Source organism: Pelophylax lessonae (assembly GCF_965119305.1).
Source record: "Pelophylax lessonae genome assembly, chromosome: 9".
Taxonomy (NCBI): Eukaryota; Metazoa; Chordata; class Amphibia; order Anura; family Ranidae; genus Pelophylax; species Pelophylax lessonae.
The window spans coordinates 188301213-188320408 of NC_138776.1; the positions used below are offsets into that span (position 1 = coordinate 188301213).

Here is a 19196-nt window from a genome sequence, read left to right on the forward strand (position 1 = left end):
GTTAGTAAACCAACGTTTAATTGGAGACTAAATCCTTCCCTTTTAATTGACCCAAAAATTAAAGAAGAGATACTCTCAACCATTACAAATTATTTTAAGGAGAACTCCTCACCTGACATCTCTCCCATATCCATATGGGAGGCCCATAAAAGTGTGGTTAGGGGGGAATTTATCAAATTTGGGGCAAGAAAGAAGAAAGAAAAGGAGAAACAAATACATGACCTGGTTTCCAAAATCACTCTTTTGGAGGCTCAACATAAACTTTCTTTAGCTCAGTCTCTCATGCAGGAATTGACGGATACGAGGAAAGCTCTGGCAGATATTCTCAACAATAAAACTAAAAGATCTCTCTACTTTAATAGAGCAATCTATTATGAATATGGTGAGAAAAGCAGCAAATATCTAGCCAGGGCCCTCAAAGACCTGCAATCTGCTTCTCACATTTCTTACATGAGAGACAAACAAAACAATAAAATACATGACTCTAGATTCATCTGTGAAGTTTCAGCTCTGTAGCATGTCCAGAACCAGAAAAAAGATAATTTTTCAGTAGATCAGGGATGGTGGGACCCCTCTTTTACACTTATATGATCTTTTTTTGGGGTTCTGGACATGCTACAGAGCTGAAACTTCACAGGTACACCTTTTAGACCTCCCAGACACAAAATCACACAAAAAAAGTTCTTAAAAATTGTCATTTTTGATAAAAAAGCCAATTATTGAAAAATTAAAAAAAAAAAAAAAAAAAAAGAGATTTTTTGATTTTTACTTTGGATTTAGTATCTGGGGGGTCTAAAAAGTGTACATGTGAAGTTTCAGCTCTGTAGCATGTCCAGAACCATATAAAAAAAGATTGTTTGTATTAGAAAACTTTAAGCACAGGAATATGGCTTCTCTGCTGTAACACCTTGCCGGTTTAATAGCAGGCATTTTTTTGGGTTCTTTGCAGTCAGGAAAAACATCTGAACTTGTGTATAGTAGTACTGTGCACAAGTTCTGATGTTTTGCCTGCCTCCAAAATTCCCCAAAAAATGCCAGCAAAAACACACCTGGGCATTTTTTTTTTTGACGCTAGCGTTTTTTTTGGCATTTTTTGGGGTTCTTTTGAGGCAGGCAAAACATCTGAACTTGTGTATAGTGGTACTGTGCACAAGTTCTGATGTTTTGCCTGCCTCCAAAACCCCCCAAAAAATGCCAGCAAAAACACACCTGGGCATTTTTTTTTTTTTGACGCTAGCGTTTTTTTGGCATTTTTTGGGGTTCTTTTGAGGCAGGCAAAACATCTGAACATGTGTATAGGGTGTATATATAGGCATATATGTCTGAATATATACCCCTAGACATATATAGGTGTGATAGTAGCAGAAATATATTACTGTAAATGATTTCATTAGCGCAAGCATTTATTTCTGCTACTATCACACCTATATATGTCTAGGGGTATATATTCAGACATATATGTCTATATATCCCCCCTATACACATGTTCAGATGTTTTGCCTGCCTCAAAAGAACCCCAAAAAATGCCAAAAAAACGCTAGCGTCAAAAAAAAAAAAATGCCCAGGTGTGTTTTTGCTGGCATTTTTTGGGGGGTTTTGGAGGCAGGCAAAACATCAGAACTTGTGCACAGTACCACTATACACAAGTTCAGATGTTTTGCCTGCCTCAAAAGAACCCCAAAAAATGCCAAAAAAAACGCTAGCGTCAAAAAAAAAAATGCCCAGGTGTGTTTTTGCTGGCATTTTTTGGAGGGTTTTGGAGGCAGGCAAAACATCAGAACTTGTGCACAGTACCACTATACACAAGTTCAGATGTTTTTCCTGACTGCAAAGAACCCAAAAAAATGCCTGCTATTAAACCGGCAAGGTGTTACAGCAGAGAAGCCATATTCCTGTGCTTAAAGTTTTCTAATACAAACGATCTTTTTTTTTCTGGTTCTGGACATGCTACAGAGCTGAAACTTCACATGTACACTTTTTAGACCCCCCAGATACTAAATCCAAAATCTCTTTTTTTTTTTTTTTTTTTTTAATTTTTCAATAATTGGCTTTTTTATCAAAAATGACAATTTTTAAGAACTTTTTTTTGTGTGATTTTGTGTCTGGGGGGTCTAAAAGGTGTACCTGTGAAGTTTCAGCTCTGTAGCATGTCCAGAACCAGAAAAAAAGATCATATAGGTGTTAAAGTTAAAGGAGGCTCCCGAACCACATCCCTGTTCTACTGAAAAATTATCTTTTTTTTTTTCATGGTTCTGGACATTCTACAGAGCTGAAACTTCACATGCACACCTTTTAGACCCCCCCAGATACTAAATCCAAAGTAAAAATCAAAAAAATCTATTTTTTTTTTTTTTAAATTTTTCAATAATTGGCTTTTTTATCAAAAATGACAATTTTTAAGAACTTTTTTTTGTGTGATTAATAGTTAATGGGGCATGACCCAGAACCCTAGGCACTTTTTAGGGGCATTTATTGGGTTTTAGGGCTTAAAAATTGTGTTTTTTGATTACAGAAGTTCGGGTCCCATTGATTTCAATGGGGTTCTGAAATCCGGGCTGAACTTTCGTGAAGTTCGGGTGTTCTGGTCGAACCGAACTTTTCAAAAGTTCGATCATCCCTACTCCTGAATTCATAACGGCCCACATTACGGTGATCCCTAAGAAAGATAAAGACCCGACCTTATGCGCTAATTACAGGCCCATCTCCCTACTCAACCTAGATGTTAAGCTGTTGGCAAAAATTCTAGCAAATAGACTTAAACCTCTGCTGCACCTCATCATTGGGCCGGAACAAGTAGGCTTTATGCCTGGCCGAGAAGCCAGAGACAACATTATAAAATCGCTGAATTTGATCCACGAAGCATGTAAAAATAGATTAGAAGGCCTGATTCTGTCAACGGACACCGAAAAGGCCTTTGACAGAGTGGCCTGGGACTACCTCCAGGCCACGTGCCCCCACCTTGGTCTTGGCACCAACATGATGGGCTGGATTGGGGCTCTGTATGCAGACCCCAAAGCTAAGGTCAAAGTCAACAACATTTTCTCCACACCTCTACATCTGAGAAATGGGACTAGACAGGGATGCCCCCTATCCCTGATCCTTTTCATATTGGCCCTGGAGCCGCTAATAAGACATGTGAATGCAGAGCCGGCAATCCATGGCTTCCAAATTGGGAATAGGGACTTTAAGGAATCTGCTTATGCAGACGACTTATTATTCTACATTACCCAGCCCCATATTTCGATACCAAATCTAAACCTTAAATTCCGAACATTCAGATTTTTATCTCATTTTAAAATAAATCATTCAAAATCCGAAGCGATGGATATCTCCCTGTCTACAGACACAAAATTATTAACCCAACGCAATTGCCCCTATAAATGGGAAACAAAGTCACTGAATTATCTGGGAATACAGCTCACCCCCAAAATTGAATCTCTTTTCAAAGCAAATTTCATCCCCCTTTTAGGGAGAATAAGTAGAGACCTACGAAGTTGGAATTCAAAGAATTTTTTGTGGTTTGGGAGAGCAGCTATCCTAAAACTGGTCATTCTACCCAGACTACTCTACTTGTTTCATGCCCTCCCGATTAAAATCCCGAATAGTTTCTTTCGCAATCTTCTCTCCATTCAAAGACAATTTGTGTGGGCCCTCAAGAAACCTAGAATTAATTTGAAATTCCTACAACTGCCTAATATCAGAGGGGGAATTGGTCTGCCCGACTTCATTAAAATACTATCAAGCTTCGCACATAACAAGGGTGGTTGACTGGCATTGCCATTCCCACCACAAAGACTGGATGGATCTTGAGATAGGCTACTCGAGAATCCCTTCCCACCAACTTATTTGGACGGATCCTTATAACTACCCCTCGGATGTTAGGCAGCACCCCTTGATCTCCACCACATTATCTATTTTCAATCACTTAGCTACAGAATACCAACTAGTCACAAACCCTGGCCCCATGACTCCAATTACAAATAATCTGGACTTCCCCCCCAGCTTAGATTTCAAACCACAGACTGCAAACACACAGCGGACTGATGCTCCACTACGTGTTAAAGACTGCTTTACGAAATCTCGTTTGTTATCCTTCAATGAATTTAACGAGGTAAAACCTAAAGGTTACACAATTTCCTACTGGAACTACATGCAATTACACGATTTTGTTCAGAACCATAAACGCAAATCCCTTCTGACCAACCCGGTGACTGCTTTCGAGAAAATCTGCGGGGACCGAATGTCTTGCTACAAAACCACGTCTCAGGCGTATAAATGGATATCTCATCCCTCCACACAAGCGACGGACGGATACAAAACAATTTGGGAGAGGGACCTGAATTGCTCTTTCTCAGACAAAACCTGGGAGAAGGCTTGTGTTTTACACACAAATGTTCTCTTAGCACTAAGATTCAGGAAACTTCGTTCAAAATTATTACACAATGGTATCTCACTCCGGTAAAATTAAAGACTTGGTTCCCGCAGAGTTCTGACAGTTGCTGAAGGTGCTTAAGGGGAGAGGGACCTTCATTCACGTATGGTGGTCGTGTACTAAAATTCAGCCATTTTGGACGCAGATCATTCACCTGATCAAAACCATCACAAGCACTACCCTTACTCTAGATGCTGCTAGCTGCCTATTGCACGTAAACAATTTTTCCTATAAGAAATAAAAGCAATCTCTGTCTAGACATCTGCTGAATGCGGCAAAAGCCATCATTCCTCTTCACTGGAACTCCCAAACTATCCCTTCGACAAAGGAGTGGGCTGATAAAGTTAAATTGCTGTATGAAATGGAAGAAATTGTAGCCATTAAGAAAGAAAACGATATTGTCTTTCATAAAATTTGGAGACCTTGGACAGAATTTACACTGTCTGCTGCTTATTCAAACCTCATTACCCGTTAGACAATTTGCCTGAAATTATGTACTACTTTTATAGATGATCTGATTGTATTTCCTTCTCCCCCATGCCCCCCCGCCCCCCCCCCCCTATCATACGCTTTTCCTCATCCTACGCTCCTTATCTCTCATCTTTATCTTGTTTCCTCCTTTCTTCCTTCTTTGGGCCCTTGGGCCCCTAGGTGTGGACGACTTGGTCCATACCTTACCCATGTTACAAATATTGCAATGATGTATATCTAGGTGTTAGCATTTGGTTTGTGCTAGATTGCTTTTGCCTACTCTTTCTGGTGCCTGGATGTATTTCATTATGGACTTATTATGCATTATGTGATAAGCTATTTCATTGTTGTTAATGTTTGCTTAATTAACCTCAATAAAGTTCTTTATTGCAAAAAAAAAAAATATTAACGTTATAAAAAAAACTGCCTTTAAAAGGAATACTTAAAACTTAACTGTGCTGGCTAGTGCTTTAATGTCTTTTAAAGCTTACTTAGGTGTCCATAAACCTTTAACTATGTATGGTACATACTGACAGTTTGTGCTGTCATCTCCTACAGCTGTCGGTTAAGTATTTTATTAATTCCACAGGTTCAGTTTAGTACGGAATTAAATAATGAAACAATTTATTCCTTTAAACAGATTAAACCTTTGTTAACATCACTATGTGGCTAAACGTTTGTGGATACCCGACCATTATACTTAATAAATATTCAAATGTAAGTGGAAACCCCTTCAAATTATTGATATCCGGTGTTTGCAGTGAAGAGTTCGGGTAATACAGCATACAAAAATGTTTTTAGACTATTGTTATCCTCTAATCCTATGACAATAAGTTTGGGAATGACCATCTTGCTTCAGCTTGACTATGCCCCTGTGCACAGAGCTAAGCCCTTTAAGACGTGGTTTGACAGAGTGGCTTGCACATAGCCTTGACCTATACTCTATTTATTACCTTTGGGAGAAATTTTATTACCATTTCCTAGCTAGGTCTTCTTTTTGAACATCAGTACCTGGTCTTGCAAATGTTCTTTTCCCACAGATGCACTCCAAAATCTTGTAAAAAGTCTCCTCAGGGGAGTGAAGGCTTTTAATGCCACAAAGGGGAGGCCAACTCCACATTAATGTCCATTGGTTTGGAAAGGGATTTCCAACCAGCTCCTATACTGTAGGTATGATGATCAAGTGTCTAGAAACTTTAACACCATACAGTGTACATGTTAGTTCTTCTATTTTCAAATGTGGCAGTGTTAGCTTAGACCAAAGGACACAGTTCCACTAACGACCTTGTGTCAACTTTCTGGATAACCTCATATTCATGCTACAAAAATATAATACCATGATATACATGCCATCATCCCCAATAGTATAACAAAAAAGGAAGCACAAAGACCAAGAGAGGTCCAGAAAAGCGGGACTATATCGGCTTGTGTATGGTTGGAGGGATGCAATCACAACACCACTATGTAAAAAACATATACAACTTTATTGCCATATGGTTACAACAAACAAAAATGACATTACAAAATAGACATATTAAAATACATGGATCCGTGATTACTATATGCTCGTGATGGATACAAATATACCACACCAACAGATCTCAATGTATGTTCAGGCTAGCGGTCCCTGAAAAACCAACGCGTTTCGCAATTGTAGCTTCGTCAGGGTACTACAAAGACCAAATAGATGCTGCACTAAAGAAATATGAAAGAAATATATACGTTATAATCATAATTTTACATCACATCAAATATTACATTGGTATACAATTTCATGATTATGCTGACCTGTAGATAAGGCAGGCAGGAGAACCACACTCTTGTGCAGGCGTCGGGAGCCCTTTAAAGTGGACCAATGTCAATGGTGGGGAATAAATTTCATATTGGAGGCAAAATAAGCCCCCACTCGAAAAATAAGGTCTGGTTATGTTACAGAGTACCAGGAAGTCTCTGAATATATATCATAGGCAATGATGAATTAGATCCTCACTGGTCACATATGGAAACGTGTACCAGCCACCATGGAAATCTGTTTGTGTAAAAGCAAAAATAGATATTATGAGTGTATGGTAGATATACGCAAATAAGGGGGGGGGGGGAAGAAAAAGTCTCCCCCAAATATTGAGATCATAATGGCATACCTTTCAATCCTATGACTTTGTAACCAGAAGGACCAGAAAGGTCCATTATGACTATATTTCCCCCTTTATCAGAGGGCTTGAGCACGATATCCTGATTTTTGCTTAGAGATGTAATGGCCTGCTTAAGAGGGGGAGGCAGGTTGGCATTTTTTTGTTGTTTAATGACTAACCGATTGATGTCTGCTGTAGTTTTGTTTACGAAAGCCCAAATATTGGGGTTGGTTTGAAGGGGAGGGAACTTTGTAGATTTATTTTTGACTGACGGCATACTATCAGATATATATGATATCCTGTGCTGACCACCAGACTCAGGGACACCATATGTATCACTGTCTGTAGGTTCGTTATCAGATGTAATGCCCTCCTCAAAATCTTCATTTTCGTCCAAAAGCTGCATGAGGTACTTTAACGCCCGGAAATCCCAGGCCGTAAAGTCCTTCCACATTTCGGACATTTCCCTATCCTTCCTGGCTTTAATGCGTTGTTTATCAAAAATATATTTGTAGGTTAGTCTTCGAGCGAATAAATTAAGATATTTAACAGTGTCGAAATGGGTAGGTTTATGGTCTGGGCAAAAACTAAGACCTCTTTTAAGGAGGTTCTCTTCATTAGGGGATAATTTATATGATGATAACTTAATAATCGTGAGTGCATCTATATCTGGTGCATGGATAGTGCTTAAATTATTGGGCAGTGCTTCGTGTCATAGTTCTTTTTCTGTTTGTTTAGATAAAATTTGTGGTGTCGCTCCCAACGTATTTGGGGAGAGTACCCCTGTATAAGTGGTAATGAGAGCCTGTTGTGTGCGATTAGTGTGTGATTCAGCTAAAGTGCTTGTCTTTTTAGATTTCACAGTGTTACTTATCTCCATATTGGAAAGATGAGGTCCAAGGGCCATGCCCATGCCCATGCCATTACTTGCGTGATTCATCCCTTCACCATTACTGTGCATAGTGTGAATAGGAGTGATACCCTCCACCATTCTTTTTTTGTCCGAATTTTCTCGATCATCTGGAGTCTTATTCCTTTTCCTGGATGATCTATTCCTAGGCTGGTTTGTCTCAGAAAAACGAGAGGGAAGAGAAGTTTAAGATAAATTAGAGTCTGATTCACTATCAAAGTCCCGATTTGGTATATTTTTATTTTTTACATTTCTCCATGTTTTCCTACTGTTAGAGTTTTGGGGCCACATATATGCGTAACCCCCTCCAAATGCCAACTTGTCTCTGGAAAACTTTTGTTCTTTTCTATGAATGAGCTCTCTAGTATATTTCTCTATATATTCTCGCAATTCTATTTCCCTCTCTTTAAACAAGTTTTTGGAAAAGATCTGCCCGTACTCCACTTTCATCACATTAATTTCTTAATCGATCGATTCAACCTGTTTGTAATAGTCCATTAATAATTTCATCATAGTGTTAGAACATGTTCTCAAGTTCGCCTCCCATTGACCCTTAAACTCTGGGCTGGTCTCCCAGACATTGGGGAATACCTGAACCCTCAAACCCTTCGGGTTCAGCCCTTCCTCAATGTACTTTTCAAAATATTTAATGTGCCAAAAAAGGCTAGCCTTACGTTCGAAGGCCCTCTGCAGTTTCTGAATAGCCACCTCTGTCTCCAGATCGTTCCCCACCGTGTCTGAGCATTCTTTTTGTATCTTAAGCATGTATCCTTCCCATTAATTGCCAAAAAATTCTGCCATTCTTAACAATATAAATGTTTAGACCCTATAGACATATAATATTAGTATTAGGGTGCATCCCTACAACCAATCACGGATAGGAAAAGAACAGGTGTGTTATCCCCCTAAGAGTCATAGTTCAAAAATATAATACCGTGATATACATGCCATCATCCCCAATAGTATAACAAAAAAGGAAGCACAAAGACCAAGAGAGGTCCAGAAAAGCGGGACTATATCGGCATGTGTATGGTTGGAGGGATGCAATTACAACACCACTATGTAAAAAACATATACAACTTTATTGCCATATGGTTAAAACAAACAAAAATGACATTACAAAATAGACATATTAAAATACATGGATTCGTGATTACTATATGCTTGTGATGGATACAAATATACCACACCAATGGATCTCAATGTATGTGCAGGCTCGCAATTGTAGCTTCGTCAGGGTACTACAAAGACCAAATAGATGCTGCACTAAAGAAATATGAAAGAAATATATACGTTATAATCAGAATTTTACATCACATCAAATAATACATTGGTATACAATTTCATGATTATGCTGACCTGTAGATAAGGCAGGCAGGAGAATTACACTCTTGTGCAGGCGTCAGGAGCCCTTTAAAGTGGATCAATGTCAGTGGTGGGGAATAAATTTCATATTGGAGGCAAAATAGGCCCCTGCATGAAAAAAAAAAGGGCTGGTTATGTTACAGAGTACCAGGGAAGTCTCTGAATATATATCATAGGCAATGATGAATTAGATCCTCACTGGTCACATATGGAAAGTTGTACCAGCCACCATGGATTCTGTTTGTTTAAAAGCAAAAATAGATATTATGAGTGTATGGTAGATATACGCAAATAAGAGGGGGGGAGAAGAAAATAAAAAGTCTCCCCCAAATTGAGATCATAATGGCATACCTTTTAATCCTATGACTTTATAACCATAAGGACGAGGAGAAAGCCTATTATAGTGTCCTGTTGTTAGGGACTCAAAGAGTACAAAGCCCGGCAAAATTAAAGCACCATCCCACCTAAGGACAGATCCAAAAGAGCATGTGCTAGTAAATATAATTAGGGATGGCTTACATAGAGGAAAAAACAGCCTCCGTTCGTTACCCCCAGAAAAAACATCTCATACCTCGCCGCACAGCGTCTCCAGTGTGTACTGCCTTGCTTTTTCCGGTCATGTGACCGGCTTATAAAGGGCGCCACCTCTGCCTATTGGGCAAATCAATATGAAATTGTCTTTGTAGTACCCTGACAAAGCTACAATTGCGAAACGTGTTGGTTTTTCAGGGACCGCTATACTGCACATACATTGAGATCCGTTGGTGCCATTCTCATATTCATGCTGTTGCCTTATAATTGCTGCAATAAACTGGACAGCTACACAGTAGTCATAAAAACAAGGAATGTAAAACACTTCAGCAATCAGTTTTGTTAGGTTGTCCAACATTAGCAACGCAACCTAAGCAGTGATTGGATGAGGAACTTAAGAATAGGACCACTTTTTCTTTGCATAGCATTGTTTTGGAAAAATACCACACAGTGGGAGAAATATGACACATCAAGACTTTCCAGAACATGTTAGAATGTCTTAGCTTTGGAAAGGGGGATATACCAGAACTTTTCAGGTGAACTGAATTTTTATACCTTTACATTTCACTGCAACAAAAAAAAAACTATATTATAATAGCTAAAGGGGGCATTTCACATGGTTGTCTATTCTTCTAATGCTGTTATAGGAAAGTCTATATCATCACACTCCCCTTTTTTCTTATCTACAGTAGTAGTAAACTTTCAGATTTTTACTAAAAGGAGAATGTATGAAAAACACACACATTCTAAAGATATAGGCACTGACCTCGTTCATCAGTTTCAAAGTCCAAGACAATCCAGAATAATCGATATCTTTGCAAATAAAATGAACAGATGCCATAGAGCTGGTTTGTTGGGATATCAGTTTGATTGGGAGCAGATATAGATAGTAAAGAAAACGGAATTACTACAACAATACCTAGGCAAGTATTATTTTATCACATTAACTTAGTCATCCATTTAATGAGTTGAACAATAAATATTCAGTATGTAATACATGAAGGGAACCAATTTTTTTTATTTTGCCACAGATTGAACGGCTGAACTATGAACCATCTTACAAAGTGTGGATGCATCCTAGTTGTTGTGGCTGTGGTTTTTGCCCTGGGGAATTCAGAAATACCAGCCACGTGTTCTGTTGTACAAGGGCTTCCAGGTTTAAATGGTAGAGATGGAAGAGATGGGACTATTGGACCAAAGGGTGATCCAGGTGAGATTCATTATTTTTTACTTTAACTTTAATGTCAACATTTGCTTAAAAAAAACATAATTTTGAAATGTTCATATTAGTTATCTTTATGCTGCAGTGTCATCTGGCTGGCAGAAAATGAAATGCCTGATAAAAATTTGTTGAGGACATGCAATGTCTTCATGAGCCATAATGCTAATGTTCAGTGCTGTACATTTCAATATTGCTTTTACCCCCCCCCCCCCCCCCCAGGAATCAATAATTTTAAATGTGGGTCTGATTGTAGGATATTTCTGACAACCTCTACTCCTTGCTGTGCATTACGTGGACAAGCTCTTGGTTCAGTGCTGTAGACTCCTGATGCCCAGCCTGATGTCTTTTGGCACTTACTGTGTGGCATTTGGGGCCCCTGCAGACAATATTTGTTCTTTAGACTGGCTTCTAGTAGTTAAATGGTTTTGTTAATTTTGCACATACTGTTTTACTTTTTTTATGCAGTACGCCCCCTTTTCTTTTTTTTTGCTCTGATATTTTGAATCTTTTTGAGGAAAACATCACATGTTGTACAAGTAGTTTTTAAAAGGGATGTAGGGAGCAAAAAAGTCATAAGCATTGATTTTAAAGGTTTTATTGCAATGATCTCTAACAGTCTTGCATAATGAGTCTCCAGTCTCTAAACATCTGTGGTAGCATGTCTGTTGCCTCTTACCATTTCTTGCAACCTGCCTGTAGTCTTTGACTATCTCTTGTTGCAGTCTCTGACAGCTTTCTGTAGCATTAAATTCACCTAACAGTATGTGCGTCCTGTAAATATGTCACACTTCAGAGCCTGTTAATCAAAAAAGTTGACCACACTACTGTAAACAGAAAGGGTTTAGAGACCTTACATCAGCGGCATTTACTTTATAATGGAGAGGAGACATTTATTTTGCCATAATGTATTAGGATTAGGTATGATACATGGCATCTTTTACTATACCACAATCAAATTGCAATCTGTCAGTATTATTGTTCTGTATTACATGTATTACAGGTGAAAGAGGTGAAAGGGGAATCATAGGTGCTCCAGGGAAAGTTGGACCAAAAGGCATTCCAGGGGAAAAGGGAAATTCTGGATTTACAGGTAAGATAATCTATCGGAATTTATCACTGATTCATCTACATTTTTGGGTGAGACAGAACAAGGTAGATCATAATAAGCACCAAGAGTTGCCATAGCATCTTCTGTACCTTTACCCAACATTCTTTCAAATATATGTAGAAAACGGAATAGATGCATTCTTCATAGAATTGATAGGATTTATATTTGGCATATCCCAGTGGCTAAAGCCCACCCTATTTGCTTGCTGGAGAATGTCCAGTATCATCTAGCCATTTCCTCTAGCAACTTTCCCATCCTTCTCATTCATTGTATTTCCATTTTTTTCTATCATGGAGGCTTAGCATTACATGTGAACATTAGCTATGGCAGTCTGCAATTAAATACAGACCAGAAATGCCCACACCTACAGACTGAATCCCATCCATCAAGACATTTTGATTTTTGGATAACTCTTCTTGAGAGGAGTACTGGGACAGGGTGCTGTGATGTTTTCAGGAGCTACGTAAAGCATCCTGCTGGCACTTCCCACCAGCCTCAATCTTCCTACTGTCATATGTACATGTTCAATGTTTGCTTAGTATTCTGCCCTGCACAAGGCCATTCAGTGGCCGCCAGTGCCTCAGCACTGCGTGGCCAGGCTCTGACTAAAATGGTTGGCTCATGTGTTGCTTAGCTGTTGAACAATGTGTGAGTGTTCCTTACTCCAGCAAATGTGCATTCCAGCACCTGTGTGAATCTCTGTGTACTTAAACCTGTAATCAGTATACCTCTATCTGATTTCCTTGTACATTCAAGCAAGCATCTAGTCTTTCTGCGGCTCTGTGACTCCCTGTGTATACCAGCCAGCAACCTGCATTTCAGCATCTGTGTGATTCTCTGTGTGTTCTTGCCAGCAACTTGTCACCAGCAAAAATGATATCTCAGAACGAAACATTATGGAGACGTAGACTCAAGACATTAAAACCATTGGGGTTAAATGTAGATATAGATCTTAACTGCTTTCTCAATAATTTTTAACAATAATTTTAATATTTTAAATAATATTGTAATATCCCTTGCATATTTAAGAAATTTAATTTTTAATTATTTTTAACTAATATGTAATAATATTTATTTAATGGAATCCAATATCTCTTCATATATATTGATGTTCCAATTGGTCTTTTAATAGATTTTATGATAAATAGAGACCTAAAATATATGCATTCAAGGATTTAAGTTCTCCCAATGTAGAAAATAAGTATGAAAGAAAATAGGAAAATTCTTCCCACAAACATCCACTAGATGGCGATAATAGCATTAAGTTATTTTAAAATAAATAAGAATCGATATATAATGGTACTAAATTTATATATATTTTTTAACTTTTTATACGTATATGATATATTATTGATTCAGAAATTGGTAGTTAATGGAACAATACTGTGAATATATGCATTTTTATGTAAAGAAAAGATGGGGTATATGCTACGATCATTAGCAATCATGTATATGTTACGATTATTATCAATCATGTATATTTGACCAAGTTGCAGTGGTTGATACGGGTAACAGGATAAAAACACCCCACGGAAATAAAAAAGGAACGTTTTAATGTTTAAATCACTTTTTAAGTATCCAGCGCTGATTAAATAGAAGATCATTTTTAATATGGATTTTGAAATAAAAATAAAGTTTTAAATAGTGTCAGCTGACAGTAAAATAAATGGCAATGCAAAGATGGAGTACGAATTATGGAACAATTAGAGAGTACACATCGGAGAAATACAGCATGAGCCAATCAAATCAGAGCCAGAGATATTTAGTGGCGATAGTCGGAGTAGCAGAGACCGCCTGACGACGCAAGCATAAGCGAAATGCATTGTGGTCTCTGCTAAACCCGGAAGTAGCGAGTAAGGGCATGTGGAACGCAGGCTGGGATGCACGCCGACCGCCGCATGCTAGCAGGGGGAAGGAGACATTAGAGAGATACTGCAGATCCTCGGAGGTTTTTTTTCCTGATACCCGCAAGCAATCCATGCAAATTGCCCAGTGCCAGGAGGGCACAACTAAATGTAAGGAGCCAACTATTGTGATTTTATGTACTTTTATTAAATTGACAGTATTACACTATTTTGGCTATCTTATGTGTCTTTATACATGCGGGCTCTACCTTTACACGTATGAGTAACGCAAAAATAGGAGAAAGGAGCAGGATATTCTGAAAAAGGAGTCGGTAAGGTCTGATCCACCTATATAAAGGGATCACAGGCATTAGGAGTCCTTGCGACCTGCTTCAATCTGGTAAGAGGCTAAGAGTGACACACCCCACCACCTGGAGCACTAAAGATCCAAGCAATATATATCCAGTTTTTTCCCTGCATGAACTGACTTGGACTACATACTATAAGCACTTTAAATCACTTTAAGCACTAGAACAGTGGGCACAATATTGTCGGTGCAATAATTTATGATATATAATCTAATTTAATTTGTGAATTCACAAGCAAGCACTTTTCTTTTTGCACTATTGTTGCACAGCATTTGCACTTTATGAATTAATTATTAATTTATTGTATATATATTTCCTGGCAGTCTCCATGGCAGCCTACGTGTGGGTTAACCCCGCCTCCTCTCCAATGGTATAGGACCCCCCTCTATAAATTTCAGCTTGCAGGCACAGCCAGTGTTCCTTTTTTGTCCTCCTCCAAGGACCAACTATTTGGATTATTTCCTGTTGGAATTTGGTCGGCTTACCTCAGAATGAAAAGTCGGTGTCTATGTCCAGGGCCCAGCCACGGGCGGGTGAGTGACATTTCAAAATCCCCTTTGGCTGATAACTGTGCGGTGCTTCGGATGGCCGACGGATATCCTGACAGGGTCTGAAGATTTGTCTCCTCCATGGCAGTGTTTTTGTTATGTTTGTTTGTCTCCAAACTATCTTTCTTTGCTATCCCTGGTGGCCCAATGGCGGCTGGAACGCTCCGTGCGTTCCAGCCATCTCCTTCCTGCTTCCCCTCCGCTCAGTCCGGCGGACGCATGCGCTGTATGGTAATGGAGCTCCGCTCGCTGCCTGCGCATGCGCACTTCGCCGCGATCGGAAGCGAGGCCTGGTCCGCGCATGCGCACTTGCGATCACGGCCGGCCATCGCTGACGTCATCCTGGCGCGAAAATTTAAACGCCTGTCAGCTCCAGAGCATTTGGGAATGCACTGTGGGCATAGCGACGTCTTCCCGGTACCTTGTCCGTTTGTTTACCAGGTATGTGGGGACCGGATGCTGCATACCTTTTTGTGGTATGCAGGGGGGGGGGAGAGCGGTTGGATGCATATTAGGACAACACCTTGAATGTTCCTTATTGCTTTGTAGTGATCCCTGTATGCTCTACTTCCTAGTGAGTTTGTGGTTTTGCCTGAAACATGGATCCTGCTTCACCGCCCTCTTGTGGCCAGCCCTCTCACAACAGGTGAGTGCTGGTACATTTAGAGGGATATGAAGGGAGGGATGCTGGCTCATGATTCATGGCTAAATCCTGTGTCTCCCTGGATTTCTCTTTCTCCCAGCTCCTCCAGGTCTGGTCAAGAAAGAGACCCTGTCAGGCCACGAAGAGAATCATCTTCAAGGTCAAGACGCCGTGAGTCTCCATCAGGGAGCAGACATGAGAGGAGACGCTCACATTCCTCCTCCAGACACCGCACACACCGCCACAGTAGCCATACGGCCCAGAGAGCCTGTTGGGGTTGTGGGGCGCATGTCCCGGAGGACAAGTCCCTTTGCAAGCCCTGTTTCGCTCGTGCAGCTGGTGAAAGAGAGTCTGAAGATCAGAGATTGGAATCCCTGGTGAAACGGATTGTCCAACAATCCATGAAAGAGTGGAATGCTAGTCCCACACCTGGATCTGCTACTCCCAGCTCTCCTGCTGATGCTCCTGAAGAGCAAGGTCCCTCTCAGCCAAGCTTCACTTCCGGGAAATCCTCAGAGAGCGATTCGGAAGAAGAGGAAGGTGCAGTTGGGGGTTTTGATTTTGCCTTTGTTGCACCTCTCATAAGAGCAGTCAAAGAGGCTCTGATATGGGAAGATCCCAGTACCCCACAAGTAAAACAGAGAAGGTTTTTCAAACATTTGGGGAAAGAGCGGCTAAACTTTCCGCTCCTGTCAGAATTGAAGGATGTCATCCTAGAAGAGTGGAGTAAAGGGGACAGCAAGACCTCCTTATCCTCCAAACTGTCCAAGTTGTATCCTTTTAAATCGGAAGAAGTCAGTCACCTGGAATCAGCTCCTCTGGTTGATGCTGCAGTTTCCAGACTGGCTAAACACGTTACACTCCCGCTGGATAATGCGGTGTCCTTTAAAGACCCTCTGGATAGGAAGATGGACTTGGATTTAAAAAGAATTTATGTCACAGCCGGTGCGGCTTGTAAACCTGTGCTAGCACTAGCAGCCATGTCTAAGGCCATGGAAACCTGGGTTTCTGATGTTGAACTAAAATTAAGAAGTGTGTCTGAAGATGCAGTAGAGAACTCTCCTGTTCAGGAACTGAAGTTAGCTTCTGTGTTTCTTGGAGAAGCATCCATTGATGTGTTACGTCTCTTATCCAGATCCATGTTGGCTTCTGTCACAGCCAAACGGGCCCTGTGGTTGCGTCCCTGGCTGGCAGACCCAGCCTCTAAACAGGCTTGGTGCAAAATCCCTTTTGAAGGTTCCTCTTTATTTGGAAACAAATTGGTTAATGCAATTACTAAAGTGACGGGTGGAAAGTCAGGTCTCCTTCCCCAAGATAGGCGCCTCTTTGGCCCTAAGAAGCAGCAACCAAGAAAGCAGTTTGCAGAGCGATCAAAGGATGCCCGCTCATATAGGCCTGGGCGAGATTACAGGAGAAATTGGAAGAGCAGCCAAGCATCCTCTCGTAAGCCGGTCAGAGGCTCAGCACCTTCCGGTCAAGAAACCTCAAAGTCCTTTTGAGATTGGGCCCGTTCAGACATGCCAGGTGGGGGCACGCCTGCTCCGCTTTCAGCGTGTCTGGGCGGCCTCAATCTCAGACTTCTGGACCATCAGGACAGTGTCCACAGGACACACATGGACTTTCTCAACAGATCCCGTGTCCAGATTTATTCCCACTCGCTTGCCTTCTCAGGACGAGAAAAGAAACGTTTTGCTCGACTATGTAAGCACTTTGGTAGCTCAGGGCGCAATAATTCCGGTGCCCATGCAGGAAAGATTCCAAGGCGTATACTCGCCCCTCTTTCTAGTACAGAAGAAGAATGGATCCTGGCGCCCTGTGATAGATCTCACCTATCTCAACAGGTTCATCAAGAACGAAAAGTTCAAAATGGAAACCTTATCTACTATCCAGAAAGCAGTACTTCCAGGAGACTGGCTAGTGTCAATAGATCTCAAAGACGCGTATTTCCATGTGCCTATAGCAGTAAACTTCCACAAGTACCTTCGTTTCGCGGTAGAACATCAACACTTCCAGTTCATCTGCCTTCCTTTTGGCCTGTCCACATCCCCAAGGGTGTTTTCCAAGGTCCTTCTAGCTGTGGTGGCTCTAATCAGAACAAAGGGTGTACGTCTACATCACTACTTGGACGATCTTCTACTGTTGTCACAAGACCGGGATCAACTTTTGTTCCACAGGGACCTGGTCAGTACAACTCTCATGGAGTTCGGGTGGTTGTTGAATCTTCAAAAAAGTCATCTGGAGCCCTCTCAACATCTGGTCTATCTAGGGGCTCAATTCAACACCGTTCAGAATACACTTTCTCTGCCTCTAGAGAAAATCCCGGTGGTTCGGGAGAGGATCCTTCCAGCCCTCTCATCCTCTTTTCTGACGGCATCCCAGTGTCTCAAGATCATCGGCACAATGGTCTCGACGGCCCCTATGGTCAAGTGGGCACTGTGGCGAATGCGGCCCTTTCAGAGGGGCTTCCTTCGGCAGTGGAATCCGGAAGATCACGATCAGCATATCTTTATTTCCCACAGCATGAGGAGCAGCTTATTTTGGTGGCTCCAACGCAAGAACCTGCTCAATTGCCATTCTCTAGTCCCCATCACATGGGTCATCATTACAACCGACGCCAGCAACTCTGGCTGGGGAGCCCATTGCATGACAGAGGTGGCTCAAGGGAAATGGCCCCCGCAAGCCCACTCCCCGGTTTCCAACGTCCTGGAGCTTCGTGCGGCTTTTCTAGCTCTTCAAGCTTTCCATCATCTAATAGAAGGCAAATCCGTACTTCTTCGAATGGACAACACCACGGCAGTGGCTTATGTGAAAAGACAGGGCGGTACCAGGAGTCTCTCCCTTCTTCAAGAAGTAGACCCAATCATGACATGGGCCCAAGCCCATCTGTCCAACATCTCGGCGGCCTACATTCCGGGGCCACAGAATGTTCAGGCAGATTTCCTTTCCAGAGTTCAGTTGAATCACAACGAGTGGTCTCTCCACATAGACTCATTCAAGTGGATTCTGTCCCTAGGGGTCTCACCAGAAGTAGACCTGTTTGCATCTCCATGCAACCACAAGCTAGTCCGGTACTTCACACGCAGCAAGTGTCACCAAGCATGCGGAACAAATGCTCTGACCGACAGATGGGAATTCAGCAGGGCATATGCTTTTCCCCCATTTCCCATCATCCTCAGATTTCTTCAGAGACTCCAAGCAGAAGATGTGGAGATCGTCATGGTAGCCCCTCACTGGCCGAACAGGCCCTGGTTCCCACTTCTCCTGCAACTCAGCTATCGGAGCCCGATTCCCCTGCCCATCAAACCAGACCTTCTCTCGCAGGGAACAACATTACACCCCTGCCCCGCCTTGCTCAGGTTAACGGTCTGGTTCTTGAGAGGGAGAGGTTGGAGTCACTCGGATGCCCTCCTGGGGCAATCCCTACTTTAATGAACTCTAGGAGACCTAGCACGAACAGAGTTTACTGTAGAGTCTGGTCTAGATTCTTGGAATTCACGTACCCGGAGGGAAATCCTTCCCTGAATTTCGGAGTTCAAGAAGTCCTGAAGTTCCTTCAAGCAGGTCTGGATAAGTCCCTATCAGTTGGGACTCTCAGGGTGCAAATATCAGCCTTATCGGTGTT

General features: G+C 41.3%; 1 protein-coding gene across 2 annotated transcripts in view; it reads left to right on the plus strand.

The window, feature by feature from the left end:
- The window catches only part of LOC309563610 (mannose-binding protein C-like), a 606610-nt gene that overhangs the window by 149706 nt on the left and 437708 nt on the right, over positions 1 to 19196 (plus strand). The window contains exon 1 of one of the 2 annotated variants that reach the window (XM_082268113.1): positions 10875 to 11051. The exons of the other annotated variant lie outside the window; for it this stretch is intronic. Within the exon in view, the coding sequence (XP_082124239.1) occupies positions 10889 to 11051 (163 nt within the window). The 5' untranslated portion in view covers positions 10875 to 10888. Of the gene's footprint in view, positions 1 to 10874; positions 11052 to 19196 lie in introns of those variants that run through there. 2 annotated transcript variants of the gene reach the window in all.